The sequence below is a fragment of the Anguilla rostrata genome, chromosome 3, assembly GCF_018555375.3.
Source record: "Anguilla rostrata isolate EN2019 chromosome 3, ASM1855537v3, whole genome shotgun sequence".
Lineage (NCBI taxonomy): Eukaryota > Metazoa > Chordata > Actinopteri > Anguilliformes > Anguillidae > Anguilla > Anguilla rostrata.
In genome coordinates this window covers 29049117-29070041 of record NC_057935.1, presented here as the reverse complement: position 1 = coordinate 29070041, position 20925 = coordinate 29049117, and the positions used below count along the sequence as shown (strand labels likewise).

At 38.4% G+C, this 20925-nt stretch overlaps 1 protein-coding gene and 1 long non-coding RNA gene across 5 annotated transcripts in view; one reads left to right on the top strand and one right to left on the bottom strand.

The window, feature by feature from the left end:
- The window catches only part of LOC135252006 (uncharacterized), a 364708-nt gene that overhangs the window by 104218 nt on the left and 239565 nt on the right, over positions 1-20925 (bottom strand). The gene's annotated exons all lie outside the window — the stretch shown is intronic.
- The window catches only part of dcbld2 (discoidin, CUB and LCCL domain containing 2), a 93775-nt gene that overhangs the window by 69069 nt on the left and 3781 nt on the right, over positions 1-20925 (top strand). For 2 of the 4 annotated variants that reach the window (XM_064329876.1, XM_064329877.1), the window contains exons 12-14: positions 8503-8596; positions 8686-8735; positions 9061-9198. In XM_064329876.1, the coding sequence (XP_064185946.1) occupies positions 8503-8596; positions 8686-8735; positions 9061-9198 (282 nt within the window). Of the gene's footprint in view, positions 1-8502; positions 8597-8685; positions 8736-9060; positions 9199-9296; positions 9409-10670; positions 20344-20925 lie in introns of those variants that run through there. The other 2 variants (XM_064329879.1, XM_064329878.1) reach the window with 2 other exon arrangements.

The window sequence follows — 20925 nt, the reverse complement described above, 5'->3', positions numbered from 1 at the left end:
AATGAGAAATATAAAATACATTGCTAAAAGTTAGTGTTGTGACTACTATTTTTCAACATCAGGTGGGAGGGAGGGAGGGCAAATGGCCTTTCTGTAATGAATATGCATTGGGTAGGACGACCTGCCAGCTAAGTAGGCTATTCACACCTGGCCGCATGCCTCCCCACCACTAAGACAAAGACTCAGTGAGCCATTTAGAAGACAGAAACAAAGACATTTTTTGATTTTCAGAACCTTTATTGAAGCAAACTATACGCATGGAAGATGAGATGAGACTGGTGTACTCTTGCAACGCTTGCGTGGCCTCTTAGCTAGTGGTGAACTAGGCCGTGTTTCCTGATCAGCATCTCTGTAAATATGATAAAAACAAAATTGTTAGGAAATGTGACATCAAATCAAACTTTATTTATAAAGCACATTTCCTTCAACAGGTGAAAATTAAAATTACAAAAAAGGAGCAAACCACTAACTAATGAAAACAAAACTTAGGAAATGTGACATGGTTACATCATATACAAACAAAGAACCAAACAAACACAACCAGACGCAGAGAGGTAGCCTATAATTTTGAGAAGCAATGGTTAGAATCGTTCGTAGTGTGGGAATTTACAAGCGTGCATATTAGTGAATATTCCTACAAACACACAGAGAATGTAATACAGCACACATTTACAAATAATGCAAGCTATCAACGAAACAACATTAGCTAAACTAAATAAACATTGATATTCCAGCTCAACTACACGCAACTCATCAATAACATTACATTACATTACATTATAGGCATTTAGCAGACGCTCTTATCCAGAGCGACGTACAACAAGTGCATTGGTTCATGATGTAGAGGTGCAAAAGAAACACTAGAGTGAAGTAAGGATCGTAGTGCCAGAAGTGACCACATCGATCAGGACTCCAACCCTGTAGAGTAAGCTTGTTCAGCAAGCAAGAATCCTACCAAGTACAAACTAGCACTGGAATCACATCTAATCACACCTAATCAGACAAAAACAATCCTGCCAGATACACTAACATAATCATATTATCCTAACTAGGTACAGTGAGCTAAACTATAGGCTAGGGAGGGGTGGGGAGAGGTGCAGCCTGAAGAGATGAGTGCCTCAATCTGAAGTAGGCTAGGTCTGTTTAGCTAAGTGGTTATTATATTGCTATTTCCCGAATTTACTTACAGTATGCTAATATCGATTGTGCGAGGACATCAGTTTTAGAATTTTAGCCACGCCACGGGCTATTTATTACCAATATGATCGAAAAACATACAGCCTACCTGATACTTCTAACACAACCAGACGCAGAGAGCCTAGCCTATAATTTTGAGATGCAATAGTTCGAATCGTTCGTAGTGTGGGAATTTACAAACGCGCATATTGCTGGATATTCCTACAAACACACAGATACGTTGCAATACAGTACACATATTTACCAATATGATCATAAGAAATATACTTACGCATGAAGTTGATCCTCAGCTGGATCAGTTTGCTGTTCGAAATGACACCGCTCTTCATCAGTGTCGGCTTCCGGACGGACCATTTTCCAAAATTAAACGAAATGTTCACCTCAAAAGAAGTGAATTAGGTGACACGTTGACATTCTATCCCGCTTTCGCAGACTTGGCATTTCTCACATGGATCTCGCATCGCCCCTCCTTTAGTCTCCTTCTATGGAGAGTAATTATAATGTTGTTAACATGTGAATGCGATTTGGGCGGACTTCCTGCTGAGCGAAATTCACATAGTAATGAGTAAAGTTTAACGAAGCATACATGATCTAATTAATCAAATTTAGAACACTTAAAACAATTCATTATTTGCCAATGGGCGCATTGGAAAGTCGCGATTCTAAGGTTTCTGTCAATGTTTTTGTTGCGTCTGTATGATAACAGCACGTGAAGTTAATCATCCAAATAAAAACGAAAGTAAATTTCATCTTGTCGAGCTCCGCCGGCGGAGCTCTCGATCCCAGAGGGTTAAAAGCTCCTTATGTATTCTTGGAAGTGTTGTTGAGGATATTATAAACAGGCCTACTTACTGTTAGTCTATATACCATTCAATAAGGAAACTCTTCTCGCTCCTGGTCACTATATTTTTTTTGCACTATAGTCTGTGATCATGTCAAACATCACCTACATGCCCATTCTGCTAAAAACATATTGTTTCAACTACTCAATTTCATCATTTATCCTCATTTCTCTCGTACTACTGTTATTTTCTCATATGCAAAGATTGCTGGGAAATATGTCTGTGTTGCTATTCTCCACTATCAAGTGTTCCTGTTCTCCTTGAATTCTTACGTAAGGTCAGTGATCTAGCTAAGGAAAACAGTGAAGAGTAGTCCTACCTACAGCTAAACATATCAAAATGCCTTATAAACCTTAGAAACACTAAAAGTGCATCTTGAAAAAAATAACACAAAACAGGAAGGACAGAAGGGTACACAAGTTGCGACCTAGGGAGCTCAAATTCAAAGAGGTTGCTTGAAACAATTTAGGAAACATTGAGTAGCATTGCTTTGGAATACAGCTTATTTAATTTTGGTGAGGCAAGATAGCCTATATTGTTTGTAGTACAGTAACTTGGTGTCATTTTGATATCAATACTTTTAATGGCAGGCCTAGATTTTGCCAGTTTGAATGAATGAGTTATCAACAGTGTATGTCTTGTATGTGTGAGTAACTTCTTGCTATGAGAAAGTGAGAAATGCGAAATGGCCCTTTAAGAAACGGTTGTGGATCATGGCTATCCTTGTGTGAATATATACAGTCTGATGAGCGTGTCCCGTTTAGCACTTTCGCTTTGCTATATAGCTATGTAAAACAGTGGCTGTGACAAAGGGTGCGGTGGCGTAAGTATAACTGCATCAGAAACGAAGCTGAAATATGGCCAGTGTATGTACTCACGGATTTTACAGCAATCCAGCAAGCCTTGATTGACAAAATTATCAGCAAGCCCGTAGAATTAGAGCTCCCTAGGTCGCAACTTGTGTACCCTTCTGTCCTGCTGCATTTTCTGTTATTTCGTGGAGACACACTTTTAGTGTTTGTAAGTAGAGCCCGACCGATATATCGGTTTGGCCGATATATCGGCCATTAATTGACTTTTTTGACGACATCGGGATCGGCAGTTATGCAGCCGATGTGTCCCGATTTTTAAGTAAGTATAATAAACAAAAAAAACATTGATTATTTATCTGTACTTGTCTGTTCGAACGTTGTAATTGCTATTTACTAGAATTATTCAGTAGAGGGAGCTCTAATACAAGTGTGAACTGCAGCAGCTGACGCGCTACTTCTGTAATAAGACGTAACACTCGTGCCTCATCCAATATTCTCCACTGCAAGACTTGTCTGCACAGATTCGATTGCCGCAATAAAGGTGTGTATATTTAGTGAAAGTTTTTAATTAAATGGGTTTATACGACCACTATGTTTATCAATCCTCATTATCAAGCGAGCGAGCTAGCTAACATATTTGGTTCACTTTAGCAAACTAGCTGGCTAGCAAGCCTTTATGTAGTGGCAGTGAACACATAAGCAGCGTAGGATCTACATTTCCAGAGGACATCGCTGTATTCTCAAATAAATAACCAGCCAAAATAAAATGGTGATTGAATGCATCACACATTTGTTTTTTTATCTGAGATAATGATATTGGCTACTATATGATGCTGTGTCAGTAGCCAATGCGTTATTGCAAGCTAGTGTGTCATCTAGTCACGCGTCATCGTAGCAAGCTAACCAGACAGTAAATAAATGCCGATAAAACACTTCTAACGTGGATCGTTTTAAGCCATGTTATCTAGCTTTGTCGTGATAACATGAGAGAAGGATTGCTGTTGGAGAAGTGAATCAACCAACAGTTAGCGCGGGTAACCTGCACGAAAGCGTATTGTAGTTTTTTTCACATATTTCATCCAGTCAATTTAATTTTATCTAACGTTACACTTGATTCACTCATTAGCTCCGCTAGATAATGTCTTACTCTTTGAGATCATGTAGTAGAAATAAAATAAGACTATACAATTCATTTAACTTACTGAGAATATATAATAAGAAATAACGAGGCTGTGTCAATAGCTAATGCATTATTGCGAGCGAGTGTGTCATCTAGTCACGCGTCAGAGGGCATTATAGTTATTTTCACCACCAAATACTTATGGACAGGGAAGCTCGCAAGATAAAGTCTTACTCTTTGAGATCATGTAGTAGGAATAAAATAAAAAAATATAATTAATTTACTGAGAATAGATAATATTCATAAAAATACATGTTTGAAACTGGAAAACTGATTTTTTAAATTAATTTTTTATAGATGGCTGGAAAAGAAAGGAATAAAAGCAAGGTGTGGAATTATTTTGATTCCACACACTTAAAGATGGTGTTAATATATATATATTTAATTTAATATCATCTTTGACATTTTTTTATCTGAAAAGTTCTTTGTGTGTTTATTTTTATTTTTGTTTGCTTAAAAGTTAAATGTTCTTAAATATAGAAACTTTAATAAAATATAAGTTTTTCAAATTGATTTGAAAATGTTGCACTTTTTGACGAAATATCGGTCAAAACAACGGAAATCGGTGGGCTAGGACTCTCCAAAATTGGGATCGGCATCGGACCCAAAAATCTGGCATCGGTCGGGCTCTATTTGTAAAGTTTATAAGGCATTTTGATAGACTTAACTGCAGGTAGGAGTCCTCTTTGCTGTTTTGCTTTGCTAGATCAGTCACCTTACGTGAGAATTGGAAGTAGTAAAACCGGGACAGTTAATAGTGGAGAATAAGAGTAGACGCATATGTCCCAGCAAGCATATCATAAAATAACAATAGTACGAGAGAAATTATGAAATTGAGTAGTTGACAATATCTCTTTAGCAGAATGGGCATGTAGGTGAAGGTTCACATGATCACAGACTATAATGCAAAGTAAATGAAGTGACCAAGAGTGAGCTGAGTTTCCTTATCGAATGGTATATATAACAGACGGTATAAATTATTAGTTGTTACATTACATTACATTACAGGCATTTAGCAGACGCCACTTACACAACATAGCATTTTACATTGTATCCATTTATACAGCTGGATATATACTGAAGCAATTACGGTTAAGTACCTTGCTCAAGGGTTCAACGGCAGTGTCCTTACCCGGGAATCGAGCCTGCAACCTTTCGGTTACAAGCCCAGTTCCTTACCCACTGTGCTACACTCCGTCCTTGTTAAAGTCGTGGGTTCAGTAATGTGTGATAATGCGTAGGAAATCTATTGCACTGATGTGCTTTTCTCATGTTCAGTACTAGTTGTTATAATTATGATGTCATGATTTTAATGTAATGTTTTAATGGGGAGTTGCAGACCGTACATACGTAGTAATTGTTTGTGTGTGGCTAGATAGAGAACAGGGCGAGGTGACATGAATGCAGTAACGTGGCGTTTCATTATAAGAACGTTTTCTACAGTAGCCAAGTGAAGAAGTTAGTACAAATGGCACAGTGGCCAACTGGTGTAACTTTGCAAGAAAATCAATACATTTTCCGTCATGACATGCATATGGCTGGCCGTGAGTGACTTTTGGTAAAGCAAATATAAGTGTAAGAAAACGTTAGTGTAAAATATGAAAATATCCGCCCGAGGGCAAGGCGGGATTCGATCCTTCAGCCTCAGGCTTACCAGTCCATAACTTTGTTAGTGCGCCACCATGACATAGCTGTACAATGCGTGAAATTTCATAGCCTGTCCATGGTTTTAAAGAAGAACACAGGCCAATAAGCACAGCCGAGGTCCGGTTGAATCCATATGGCCTGGCGATATTGTAGCCGGTTAAGTGAACATGCAGATGGTATGTCATAATGCAGTGTGTATGTTCGGTGAACGCCGGGAAGATGTGGTGCAAAGGCAAATTGTTGAGAAGTAATAGACAATTATTTGTGAGCAAAAAAGCATGTTTAAGAAAGTTTCTTGAGGCAGGGTTTGAACCTGTGACTTCATGATCTGTAGACAGTTAGACGTGCCACTAAGCCATGAACTGACTACCTGTTGAAACAAAGAAAGTTCTTGGAAGATAATGGAAGAGCTCCTGTTGAATCCATATGACTTTGCAATATTGTAGCCAGTTAACTGAACGTGTAGATGGTATGTCATAATGCAGTGTATATGTTCGGTGAACGGCGGGTAGATGTGGTGCAAAAGCAATAATTGAGAAGTAATAGACAATTATTAGTGAGGAAAAAAGCAGGTTGACCTCTTCGCACAAAGCCCCTAGTGGTCACCACTCAAAAATCGTATTCCATCATAGAAACAATATAAACCCGACAATAGCCCTAAGATATGCCAATACAGCAGTGAAAACGCTGCTCACTGAATAATGAAATAAACAAGACAAAGTTTTCAAAAATGATACCATGTCATTCTAGAGTCAATATCTGGGACTAAATATTGAATAAATATACAACCTTACCATTGGTTTACGCATAGACATGTCCCATTTGAGACTGAGTGGTCATATATTGTCCTGGACAATCTGTTTATGAAATACACGTGCATTTGTGACGTCTGGGTACCTTCCAAAATAGGTGTGCGTAATACCACACGTGTTGTTTACGGCATTGTCGCCCTTTTTAGCACAGTCTGACTTGATTGACAATTCATTTATTCAGTAGGTAAGAGTATATGCTTTCTAACGATGTATAACATGTCTAATTTTTCTTTTGGAATAGCGTTTTCTCATCTCATTCACTTATGCATTCACTCTGTGGTAGCAGTAAAAGAGGCTGCACCTAACAAAACGTTGTCAACGATTTTTCATAATTTTATTGGAAAAAACAATTTTTATTGAAGACTTCTGGGCATAGCTAAGCCATATGTTTGCTGATTGACCTAGCTGAGATCGTTTTCTGGAGGAAGACAGAAGCGGATAGAACTGTATCATTGATTTACTGTCTCTGTCTACTGAAAACAGATAAGATTTCATCATTGCTATGTAAGTATTACTACTCAAAATATTTAGGTTATATACGTTATTTTTGAAATTGAGTGTTTTTAAATAGGTTAGTGGTATTTTATAATGAGGATATTTCACACTGTAATAATGTAAGCGTTTGTTGTTGTCTAGTAGTGTTTGTGATGCATGCAACAGTGATGATGTGAGAGTTGGAACATTGCCAAAACGTGGTGGACGGTTTAAAATTGTTTTCATGTCATCCGATACCCATACAAGAAAACATACGAGGGTACAGTGTATAGAAATGCAGACACAAGTTAATTATTATACATATAGGTATTGTACAGCATTGTGTGACAATATTTTTGCATTATTTTAAAATCTGATATCAATGTTTCATCTTAAACCTTCATAAGGGGCTTGTTTATATGCTTTACAATGGACAAAAAACATTATATTCCTTTTTGGAGAGATTTTGGATATGTTTATGGACCCCTAGCTAGTTTAGACCACTGTACTGACTTGTAATTCCCATTTGAAAATGATGCAACAGTGAGTTTCCTGAGTCAAAACAGTTGATTTATAGTGAAATACGTGAATATGTTGTGATTTACAGCAATGCATGATTTAGACATTTTGGGTAGATTTGGAGACGCTGGGTACACTGCTTAGTTTTTGCTTCATAGATCTTTAGTAGTTCTGCGTATCCACTCTTATATTTTATGAACTTCTGGTCAAGAAGTTTTTGATTCAGGACATGTATACTTTAACCTGCTGTATATGTGCAATCTCAGTATTTCATTGCGAACTAAAAATGAACAAATTCATTTTAGATTTTTGCCTAGACAATTTCATTTGTGGGGAATCTTTAATTACCTATATCCTAAATCTGTTTTTTTGGGATTAATGCTGAGAGTGGTGGAAATTTAGTTTTCCACTATTGACCGACTACTAAACCCTACTCCTGATTTTCAAAGCCAAGCGTCGACTACAAAATGTGAAGGGTTAGCAAGATTTTTTAATGATAGGATTGTGACCATCAGAGCTATTATCATCACTGACTCTACTGCCCTCTGCTGTCAACCTTTCAAGATGCAGGCAACTGTGAGTAATTTCACCAGAATTTCTGTTGCAGAGCTGTAAAATCATAGCGGTAAGCAAATCCTCCGTAAGGTGTCACCATGTGTGTGCATTCACACTAACTTTAAGGCAGGGGTGTACAGCAAGGGCCAATCTAATAATTGTTTAATTGGGTCAATCAGATCTTGATCCGGCATTTGTTTTAGCACCAGCTACAGCCTTAGACAAGTCTGTCCTGGAGATTTTACTGTGCTCTAGTACAGGAATGAAACAGCGTAGCTTATATACCTGTCAGAATACTAAAACTGAAGTAATTGTTTGGAACAAAAACCAGCCCGCAGACCAGCTCTCTGGGACCCCTTGTGCACCCCTGCTTTACGGGGAGTCTAAAATAGTAATGTATATAAGTAGGGTGCAGGTTCTGTTGCTGAGGACATGAGAGTTTCTATCTGTGGCTGTGCTTTTAGATGTGGCGTTGGCTGCTGTGCTGGTGCCCTCTCTGGCCATGGCCCTGACTGCTCTCATCCTGGCCCTGATCTGCACCTGGCACTGGAAGAACAGGTGAGTTGCTTACATGTTGAGGGTAAGTAATATCCACACCTGCGTGGGTATCTGTGGGTGACATCATCTATCTCTCTGCTCGAGCACAGGAAGAAGAGCATGGAGGGAGTCTATGACCTGCCGCAGTGGGATCGTGCAGGTAGCCCAGCAACAGACTATTAAAATCTTTTCCCAGGAATACTAAAACTAACATGCTTTTTTGGCATAACATGAGTTGTCTTGCATTGCCAAACATTTCAGAAAGTACCAGTACAAAACTGATGATGTTTCTGGATATTAAAATGTATACATTTACAGATTTAGAAAAACGTCAATACTGTGTCAGGACATCATTTGTGAGGTCTTATGATTTCCCAGTCTGTCCTCACTAAACTAATGGGGTAGTTTAATTGGTTAATTGGAACATGAACAAGAGTAGTGTGTTTAGTTGGTCAATTCGGAGAGGATTTGTGTCTGTGTTTCAGGTTGGTGGAAGGGAGTGAAGCAGCTTTTGCCCTCTAAGATGGCGGAGGGGGAGGAGTCTGTGGTGCGGTACAGCAGCACTGAAGTGGCTCGGCTCAGGGGGGGAGAGAGCGCCCCTGTGCTACAGACTGAACCTGCAGGTATGTGCACATTCATGGTTTAACCACTTTGGTTACATCTGGTTCAGGCACCTGTTATCGTGGTCCTCTCTCGCTCTTTCTCTGGTCCTTCTTTGCAGAATACCAAAAAAGGATAAAGCAATGGTTTACTCCAATGGAGAAAAGAACTACTGTAGAGTACTGAGGATACAAACCCATGTAATGTGGATTAAATAAAACCTGAGACAATCACTCATGAGAAAATATATGCTTACTTATAAAGTTATCTGACTTTTTATATTATTATAGACCAGGGTGGCTGAAAAGTTCATATTTTGTGATCAAATTTTTAAAAATATTTTCACGTATGAAAAGTTAGGACTATGCATCCAGAAGGGAAATAAAATAAAAATAAAAATAATAATATAAAAATAGTAACAAATAAAACTCCTAACCCTCCATGTTCCACCCAGTCATATACAGACATGAAATTATCATTGCAATAAGCCTTGTATAGTTTCAACAGCAGAGCCCCAAGCTTATACTGTACTTCTCTTGTACCTTCCTGGACCCATAAATGTGAGCTGTAGAGAGCTCCATATCAATTATATCAATGCATTTGAGAATCTAATGGTGCCAGGACTAAGAATGCAGAGCTGTAAGCCTTGCCAACCATATTAGCAAGTGTCTGTATGTTTATTGACAACAAATGTGCACATGACACTTAGAGAGCAGCGCGGACGTAGATGAAATGCCATTTACGGGGAGTCAGGTACAGTCATTGTACAAAATTGGAATGAATTGACTGGTGATTCAGATTCTTTGAAGCAGAAGTAAAATTCCATATTGCGTCCTAGCTGATTCCTTCCCCCATGATATCCAGGTCCCACTGCCAAACTGTTGTTAGCACCAAGAGCTTATATAGAGGAAGCAAACTTGTTTCACCTTCTTAAGCATCTAAAAGGTTATGCAATGGATGAATTGGTAGAGGTGATCCCTAGGGTACTCCATAAGCCCGCATTGGAGATTTTAGGTGTAGGTAAAGAAAGAGGAAAACACTGGTAAATTGTATTGATTTTGAAATCTTGGAATGTAGTAAGGCCGATTTAATTGAAAATACTGTCAAAATTATTATGCCACATTTTTTGGATAGGAAAAAGGAGTTTTGGCAGAAAGAAAAAAAAAATAGGTATGTGCTTATACCATTTTCATTCCATGTTTCCACCAAGTTGGCAATTATGTGACCTTGTTGAAGTTATTATTTATTTTATTACAATGTATCAGAGGAATGCCAGAATAAATAAATTATTGTGATCTATGTGGAGCAACAAGACAAGTGAACACCATGAAACCCAAAGCAATGGGTCAAACCAAGTAGAGAATGGACAAATGGACTTTGGATTATTGAGCTCACCAGTGCTCTCTGTCCTCTTAATGATGTTCCAAACTGTTGATTTTGGTAAGCCAAAGGTTTGGCCTGTTTCTCTGACGGTTTTTTCCCCCTCATTTCTCAGCCTTATAATGGCTTCCTTGACTTTCATTGGAGCAATTCTGGTCCTCATGTTGACAAACACCGCTAACAGTCTCCAAAGGCAAAGAATCAAGACTAGATACTGAAAACTCTTTTATACCTGCACCAAGGAAGCAAGTGAACATGCCTGACTAATCAGACATGTCTGTGAAGCCATTATGGTGCTCTGAAATGGATGTATAAAAAGTGCTGTAATTTCTACATGGTGAAACAATAGTGTATATATATGCCCTTAAATAAAAGCTGAAAATCTTGCACTTTAACCACATGTGAATTGTTTGAGCACACATCTAAAATTGTGAAAGTACAGAGCCAAATCAAGAAATATGTCTTTGTCCCCAACATTATCAGCATAAAGCAGAATGTGCTTATTCATGAATATCAAACAAGGATGGTGATGTACAAATTAGGACCAAAAAAATTCAGCCATGGCCATTTCTGATTCCTGATGATAGCAGTGATGTTTGCAGCATTGCCCATTGTAATCATCGAGATATACAAGAACTGGGGACGGCTTCTGTTTACCGTTTCCATGGATTCCTATGGGAGCTGCCCGAAGGTGCATGAATCCAGTTCATGAACGCAGCCATGTTTGACTATGGGTCATTGGCACCAGAGCATGTGCACTGGGTACCTAAACGTTAAGGATAACAGTAAACGCAGAGAAATTATGTTAACCCGTGGGGGTGCGCTTCGAAAAAGCTTTCAAATCGTCTGACGAACTGCGGCCACTGAACTGTGACTGTGGCTTCGCTGGCTAGCTACAGGACCCATTGTGACCATTTCTGATATGGTTTCTATCATCTCTGCAAGTGAAAGTAATAAATAAGGTAGTTGATATTTTTATAGAAGCATTCGGCAATACATTACATAAGCTAGCTTGCTAGATACATAGTCTACTTATGAAAAAGCTATGTCGAGCTAGCTAGACTGAAATGCAATGAGAAGTTGTGGTTAGCTAGCTTACTAAGTGCTCACTAAGTAACTTTTAGGTTTCACAAGCTAGCTATCGAGCTGTCTTACTGACTAACCCCAGCCAGTTAGCTAGACAGTAGAACAGTTGTAGATGGCTTTTCCTAATGATACATTTGGTGGCAGTCGGCTGTAATAAGTAATATCTAGCTCGCAGGCTAGCCACAACTTCTGACTTGTTTAAATCCTACGGTCAGGAAGTGTGTTATGGGAGCCAGCTACTATCTAGCTACTGTTGTTTAAAGGAGATCGGTGATTCAATTGTAGCTTTCTAAATACGTAAATGACCTCCCTACGGTTCCTAGCTATTCCTAGCTAGCGTGACCCTGATCTCAAGCATAATGCACTGTTGTGAAAAGCTATTGCAGACTGGAACAGCTAGCTAATATAATTAACTTGATTTATTTTCTTGCTTTGACTTGAATTAAGGTGCATGAGAGAAAGCAAAAGATTTAATCAATACTGAGTTTTATTCTTTATTCAAATGGAAACATGCAATGTGCTTTATATTTTTGGCAATGCATATGAACAATGTATTGTAATAAAGTATGACTAGTCACCTAGTGCAATATTGGCTCGTTTTGATTGTTTACAGGAAAAAGTACAATCTGGGCAAAGACAACCTTTTGATACAATTTGCTGTAGTGTAATGTTGTTAGTCCTGCTATCCTGAACTTGGGCACTGACAATCTAAGCAGTACAAGGTGAAAATTATTCAAGATGTCATATTCGATGTCGGATTCGAACCCAGAACCACCTTCTTGCGAGGCAACAGTGCTAACCACTATGCCATTGTGCCCGGTTTATCACAGCACAGAGGCAAATTTTCATGCTTACTGAGCAAATTGAACTATGATTTAGCCAAGAAATAATGAATAAATGGCCAAAATGCTAAAATTTACGTAAAATATTGATAAATTAGGCTTATGTGTTCTATTCATACAATCCTCATCTTTGTAAATGACATGTTTATCATCTTCATAACCACTTCATCTTGACCAGCATCATTTGAAACACAATTTAAGAGCAAATTAAATATAACTATTCTCATTTTTTAACCCCTTAGCGCAGATACCAAATCTGGCCAATCCTTGCCCATTTAGGGGGTACCCTATTTAAAGCTTTATAACTCCAAATGTGAACACGACAGAGACTTGAAAAATGGCTTAAATGAAGCAAGACATTTGTACCATTTACAATACTGAGAGATTGCATATATACACCAGGTTAAACTATACAATGTCCTGGATCAAAAACTTCTTGACCACAAGGTCATAAAATATAAGGGTGGGCATATAGAACTACTATAGATCTATTAAGCAAAAACTAAGCAGTGAACCCAGCGTCTACAAATCTATCCAAAATGTCTAAATTATGCATTGCTGTAAATCACAACATATTCACGTATTTCACTACAAATCAACTGTTTTGACTCAAGAAACTCACCGTTGCATCATTTTAAAGTGCGAATTACAAGCTTTTCAATAGTACAGTGGTCTAAAATATCTAGGGTTCCAGAAACATCCAAAATCTCTCCAAAAATGAATAAAATGCTTTTTGTCCATTATAAAGCATATAAATGAGCCCCTTATGAAGGTTTAAGATGAAACATTGATATCAGATTAAAAAATAATGCAAAAACATTGTCACACAATGCGGTACAGTACCTAAATGTGTAATAATGAACTCTTGTATGTATTTCTATACTCTGTACTGTCGTACGTTTTCTTGTATGGGGAATGTCACGACATGAAAACAATTTTAAACCTTCCACCACGTTTTGTTAATGTTCCAGTTCTCATGTCATCACTGTTGCATGCATCACAAAAACTACTAAATTACCAACGAACGCTTACATTATAGTGTGAAATATCCTCATTATAAAATACCACTAACCTATTTAAAAACACTCAATTAAAAAAAATAACGCATATAACCGAAATATTTTGAGTAGTAATACTTACATGTTATACATGGTTAGAAAGCTTATACTCTCACCTACTAAATAAATGAATTGTCAATCAAGCCATACTGTACTAAAAAGGGCGACAACGACGTAAACAACACGTGGTATTACGCACAGCTATTTTTGAAGGTACCCTAGTCCCTCCAGGAAATCGCGGAATATTTGCGGGAGCTTGCAATTTTGCAAAATTCCTGCGATTTCTCCGCATTAAATGTCCAAATCCAGAGCCGTATAAAGAGCCGTATATATGCCTTAACGCATATTTAAAAAATAGGCTACGTAGCAAATGCATCTGTAGGGGCTGCAGTCTTAAAGAAATGCATGACAAAATGATTAGGGAAAGTAATCATAAGTAGGCCTACTTATGTGTCAATGGAGTCTTCAATAACGTTGAATCACAGTTGTAAGAGATTGCACTTTGTTTTGTGCATACATTATGTGTTGAATTAATATTATTTAAAAAGCATTTAAAGCACTTTTTACAGAGGATGTAGCCTATGTATTCTATAGCCTATTGCAGTCACAGACTGTCTATTTTGTAAAGCTACGTCGCTTTTTTTTTTTTTCAATTTTTTTTGTAACTTTGAGCCCATGGTTCTTTATGTTCAGAAAATAAAAAAAGATGAAAACTAAAATATTTCCAGCTATTTCTGTGATGTGCAGTATGCTTATTATCACAGGAAGTGATTACATGACTCTTTCTTCATTATGTAGTAGTTTTTTAAAAAATTGCAATTTTATTCCTCGACTTGCAATTTTTGCCAATTCCCGCAATTTTACCGCAAAAAAGTCACGTAAAACTTAGCAAATTGCATCGCAATTTTTTAGAAAAGCTGCTGCAAAATCAAGCATTTTTGATCGCAAAAATCACAAAAAAACTCCACGAAATCCTGGAGGGACTAGTACCCCGGCGTCACAAATGCGCGTATATTTCGCAAACGGATTGTCCAAGACAATATATGACTACTTGGTAGGGATGAGCGAGTACACCATTATCTGTATCTGTATTTGTTCAACCAACAAAATTATCTGTATCCGTATTCGTACTTGGAATGGGCGGGGCTTAAACCGGAATTGGACGGGGTATAACCGGAAGTTGGTATTTTAACCTCTTAGCGCAAAGCCCCTAGTGGTTGGGGTACCGAGATTGCTGAACTAAGTCGGGTTTATCTTGTTGCTATGACGGAATACGATTTTTTAGTGGTGAAAGAATATTTTTATGAATGCCAAGATAGACAATATTGTCCATTATGACATGGGTGGGAGGTATAGTTGCAGATGAGACTGCAGGGAGGGGGTGCGTGTTAAATGAACGACCAGAGCGACAATGGTGGCGCTGCGAAACTCCGTTTTCGGCATAGTTGTCCTGTATCATCTACTAATGAAACTAAAACAACGCGTTTCTGTTTTTAACTCATACATTAGTTGCAGTAGCACCGAATGTCTGAGTTTAGTAATCTCGGCACGCCGGCGTGCCGACCACTAGGGGCTTTACGCTAAGAGGTTAAAATCACCCATAATGACTACACAGTCAAATTCAGTGCAGATAATTGAAAGCATCTCTGTAAAATCATCAAGGAAATGTGGAGAATATTTTGGTGGCCTGTATATAACTATATATAGAATACATTGAGAGAATTTCATTTCCATTTTAAAGGACACATATTCAAAGGATGAGAACTCTCCAAGTGATAACTTCTTACAAAGGAACCTATCTCTAAAAACGGCACAAACACCCCCTCCTTTTTTGTTCTGTCGTGCTTCAAACTCAAATATCAAATTTGGTGGGGAGGATTCAATAAGAATAGCATTCCCATTCTTGGTGTTCAACAAAATCTCTGTTAAAAACATAAAATCAAGCTTGTAAGAGGTTATAAAATCATTGATTAAAAGTGACTTGTTACACAGGGACCTAATATTAAATAGGGCTAGTTTTAGGTTTGTTGGAGCAGGGCCTGAGATACTTGGCTTACAGGGAATGTGAATCACATTAGTAGGATTGGAAGATTTTACTGTGACTCGCTTATCTAATCTTTGTCTTAACACTGTGGCTAGAACCGGTGTTGATATCAGGTTGCTAATACTAACCCCAGAGCAATTAGGATTTCCACGAACTTTGTTTCCAATTTGAACAGGGATTAAATGATTGGGGGAGCTACTCAAAGAGGTAGTGGTTCAACGATGTGGGGAAGAAAGCGAGTGCCGATTATTGACCGGTGTTGAGTCCAGGTGTGCGTGGTGAGTAATTAGTCACTTGCGTCCAGAGGTTTGGACGGAGTAAAAATGTTTTCGGAAAGGCTTCTGGCGCCCAAGGCATTGGGGTGGATTCCATCGTTCTTGTAAAAGGCTCTGCGCTCCCAAAAAAGATGAAATTGTCAATAAAAACCATATTGGGCGACAAGCATACAGACTGTAGCCATGTATGGAGACTGAGGATGACTGAGGATTCTATTGAAACGACCCAGTAGCCGACCGAAAGTAGGGATTGGACCAGAGATAAAAACATGTTTGCCACAGGACTTGAGTAAGTTAAAAAGACGAATAAAGTCACGTTTCAGTATTTCCGATTGTTGTTTTGAGGTATCATTTGTGCCAACATGGACTATAACGTTACGAACGTGAGGGTATTTTTCAAGAAGGCTCGGTGAGGGGCATCGGGTTGTAGGTTGTAGGAGTGACTGCTTCCTCGCTGACTGTTTCCCCGGACACCGACCCAAGGCTCCGGACCAGAGGGCGTGGAGCAGACCAGGGTCTTCGGTTTTGCTCCGAGCCGGGGCCAGGGATGCACCACAGGAGCAGACGAGGTGGTGGATGGTGCCGGCTCACCCGTGGTGTTAGGACCGAGCCAGGGGAGAGTGGTGTCATTGTCTGCAACATGAGAGGCCGGTGTCACCAGAGAGTCCAGAAGCTGCTCATCCTCCTTCAAGTTCAGTGATCTTTTGTGTTAACTGGAGACAGCCCGAGCAATGAGGTGGGGAGGGAAGGGGAGGCATTTTTTGTTGGAAATAGTCCTAGACAAAGCTGGCTGTGTACAAGAAAAAAAACTAAAAAAGCTAATAAAATAAAATGGAATAAAATGATAGAATGATAAAAAATTTTTAAAAAAATGAATAAAACTGCAGCAGAAGCTGCGAAAGAAAGCAGAAAAAGATATAATGGAAAAAGCTGCGGGAGCTCAGACACGGCTCAACAGCGTCTGCTAAATGGCGGTAAAGCAATAATGGCGGTGGATTCATGTTATTCTAGGTCATGGTTTATTACTTTGCATATTCTGATATATCTGCGTCCACTGTGACATAAAACTATGCGGACCAAATTGGAATTAAATAAATCTTATATCTTCTTCTGTGGAACTCAACAAAAATTGGTGCCTGGAGCGTAATTAGTTCAGTGTGAAGAAATTTTAGAGATAAAATGTTCTGTCCAAAATAATTTGATTTGGCCAGGGTAAATTCATAGTTTTGAATGGACTTCAATGGGGAAATTTGCTTTTTGGCACCAGAGGCTTATTAAACTGCAATACCTCGAGTAATAACAGGAGTTTATGAGCTTCATGGAGAATGGCAATCCCTGGTCTCCTGATTGTAATGCATGAGTGCGTTTGGATATGAAGTTGCCAGTCTTCTAAAACATCATGGAGCACAAGATTAGCGGCTGTGTGGTACTTCGACATGAAAGTTGCTTGTTGGCACTTCAGCTCCATTTAATTTTGTGTGCAGTCAATGATATAAACAGTCTCATGTTGACACTTGACCACGCATCTCTCGTTAGAGAGTAGCATGTCCCCTGGACCAAGGTTTTCACATCTATTCGTACACCATCTCTGGGATCGCAATCTACAAAAAGTATGTCCTCCCAGGAAGTTTGTAATTTTTATCCAATGTATTAACCATATCAAAGAAAGACGTTTTTTCCACTGTGTGGAAAGCAACTGTATCTTTGGATAAATAGCAGGTCACTGCCTTTGTGCAATCTCTTACTCTGTCTTTTTATATTTTGTGGACCTTGAAAAGCTGCCCATAATACTTTGCAGGTTGTCGTGGCAGGAACAGATGATGTCGATGCTATGGGTGATGCAGGCTGAGCTGGGTGGTGATTGACCAGTTCTCAACAAAGACAACATGTAGCAGTTACATCCACATTTTTGGGCTCCCCCTTTTTGTCTGGTTCAAAACCAAAATACTGCCATATAGCAGCCTTCACATTTTTTTTGGCAACCAAATTGCCACTGCTCTCCATTTAGTGTGGGCAATTCACTTCTGTTCCGCCAAACGTTCTAAACACATCACATGATAAAACGAATAAAACGTGAGAGAATCTTTTCAATATTGCGAAACCCCCGCTGTGTAAATATTCATGATATACCATTGGTTTTTGTGCCGTATTACTTTTATAAAACAATGTCTATATGTCTTATATAGTAATTCTATTTTACTAATAGTAAAATAGAAAGATGGCACAATTTTTTAACTAATATTTTTAATAGATTGTAGTTTGCCCTTCCACTGATTTAATTCAGTTATTAACCTCTTAGCGCAAAGCCCCTAGTGGTCGGCAGGCCGGCGTGCCTAGATTACTCAATTCAGACATTCTGTGCTCCTGCAACCAAATTATGAGTTGAAAACACAAACTTTCTAGCTCTATTCGTGGATGATTCAGGACAACAATGCCGAATACGGAGTCTCGCAGTGCCACCATTTTCGCGCTGGTTGTGCATTTACCAAGCACCCCCTCCCTGCAGTCTCATCTGTAACTACACCCCCCACGCATAACACACTGGATAATAGTGTTGATCTGGGCATGCATGAAAACATTCTTTTACTACTAAAAATTTGTATTCCCTCATAGCAACAAGATAAAGCCAACCGTAGCCAAAGGTATACCAGTACAGCTGTGAAAAACGCTGCTCACTGAACACTGAAATAAACAAGGTGAATTTTTCAAAATTATGCCATGTCATTCTACTGTCAATATCTGTGACTAAATATAGAATAAATATACAACCTTATCATTGGTTTTATGCGTAGAGATGTCGCTTTCCAGACGGAGTGGTCATATATTGTCTTGGACAATCCGTTTGTGAAATATATGCTCATTTGTGATGCCTGGGTACCTTCCAAAATAGCTGTGTGTAATACCACACGTTGTAGTACAATCTGGCTTGATCGACAGTTAATCGACTCTTTTATTTGACATTGTTAATTTGTCTACTGTATAAGTGAATTTCCCTGTTTCTAGCTTTTCCCCAAACAGTTCACTGCAGCAATAGTAAATGTGAAAATGGTGGCACAGGAGGTCTCAGGAGTGCATTTGTTTAATTCTTGCTAATTTTATGACCAATGATTTGTTGTTAAGACTATTAAAAGCTTAATATTTTTCCATTTTGGGCTTGGCCCATTTTTTTTGCTCAGGAGTGTACGTGAACACAGATAATATTTCATTGTCCAAATGTAAGTGTTACTGCTGAAAATATTTGGTTATATACGTTATTTTTGAAATTGAATGTCTTTAAATAGGTTAGTGGTATTTTAGAATGAGGATATTTCACACTAACGTAAGTGTTCGTTGGTTTGCTTGTAGTTTGTGTTTAATGTATGTAACAGATATGACCTCAACTGGAACATTGGCAAAACGTGGTGGACGGTTGAATATTGTCTTAATGTCGTCCCATCCCCATACAAGGAAACATTACATACTGTAGAGAACAGCAAAACATACGAGAGTTAATGGACACATGTAGGTACTGTACCACAATGTTTTTGCATTATTTTTTTAATCTGATATCAATGTTTCATCTTAAACCTTCATAAGGGGCGCATGTATATTCTTTATAATAGACAAAAAGCATTTTATTCATTTGTGGACAGATTTTGGATATGTTTCAGTACTCCTAGATATTTTAAGCCACTGTACTTATGGAAAACTTGTAATTCCCACTTTAAAATGATGCAATAGTGAGTTTCTTCTGTCAAACTGTTGATTTGTAATGCAATACATGATTGTTGTGATTTACAGCAATGCATAATTTAGACATTTTGGGTAGATTTGGAGACGCTGGGTACACTGCTTAGTTTTTGCTTTATATCTTTAGTAGTTCTGCGTATCCACCCTTAGATTTTATGAACCTTGTGGTCAAGAAGTTTTTGATCCAGGACATGTATAGTTTAACCTGCTGTATATATGCAATCTCTCAGTATTTCATTGCAAACTAAAAAAGAGCAAATTCATTTTTGATTTTTTGCCTAGACAATTGCATTTGTGGCACTTTATTCCAAAATTATTAATATAAACTAATCTAAGTTAGTATTGTAAATGGTACACGTCTTGCTTCATTTAAGCCATTTTTCTGTCTCTGTGGTGTTCACCTCTGGCGTTGTAAAGCTTTAAATAGGGTACCCCCTAAATGGGCAAGGATTGGCCATATTTGTCATGTGCGCTAAGGGGTTAATTGACTGTTGGCTAGTTGTGAGGTTGATGAAATTCAAAGACAAAAACTAAAACAAATTATCCAGCTAGCTCCACAAAACACTGTAAAATATCACACTTCCTTATTGTATACATTCATTTGGGCACTGCTAATGAGGTGAAGTTACTGAAGCTAACTGTCAATGCAGGCAGAGGTGTTCTTCATCTGTTTTGCAGGTGCACTGCTTCTTAAAAGTTTACATTTTTCAAAACTTTGCACTTACTGTTTGTGTAGACTAATGGATCAGTTAACCTCTTAGCGCACAGCCCCTAGTGGTGGGCACGCCCGCGTGCCTAAATTACTAAACTCAAACATTCGGTGCTACTGCAACCAAAGTGTGAGATGAAAACAGAAACGCGTTGTTTCAGTTTCATTAGTAGACGATACATGACAACTATGCCGAAAACGGAGTTTCGCAGCCACACCATTGTCGCTCCCGTCGTTCATTTAACACACACCCCCTCCCTGCAGTCTCATCTAAAAAACACCCCCCACCCTTGACATAATGGACAATATTGTCTATCTTGGCATTCATAAAAATATTCTTTCACCACTAAAAAATCGTATTCCGTCATAGCAACAAGATAAACCCGACAATAGCCCTAAGATATGCCTATACAGCAGTGAAAACGCTGCTCACTGAATAACGAAATAACAAGAAAAAGTTTTTAAAAATGATACCATGTCATTCTACAGTCAATATCTGGGACTAAATATTGAATAAATATAAAACCTTACTGTTGGTTTTACGTGTAGAGATGTCCCTTTTGAGACTGCGTGGTCATATATTGTCTTGGACAATCCGTTTGGGAAATATAGGCGCATCTGTGACGC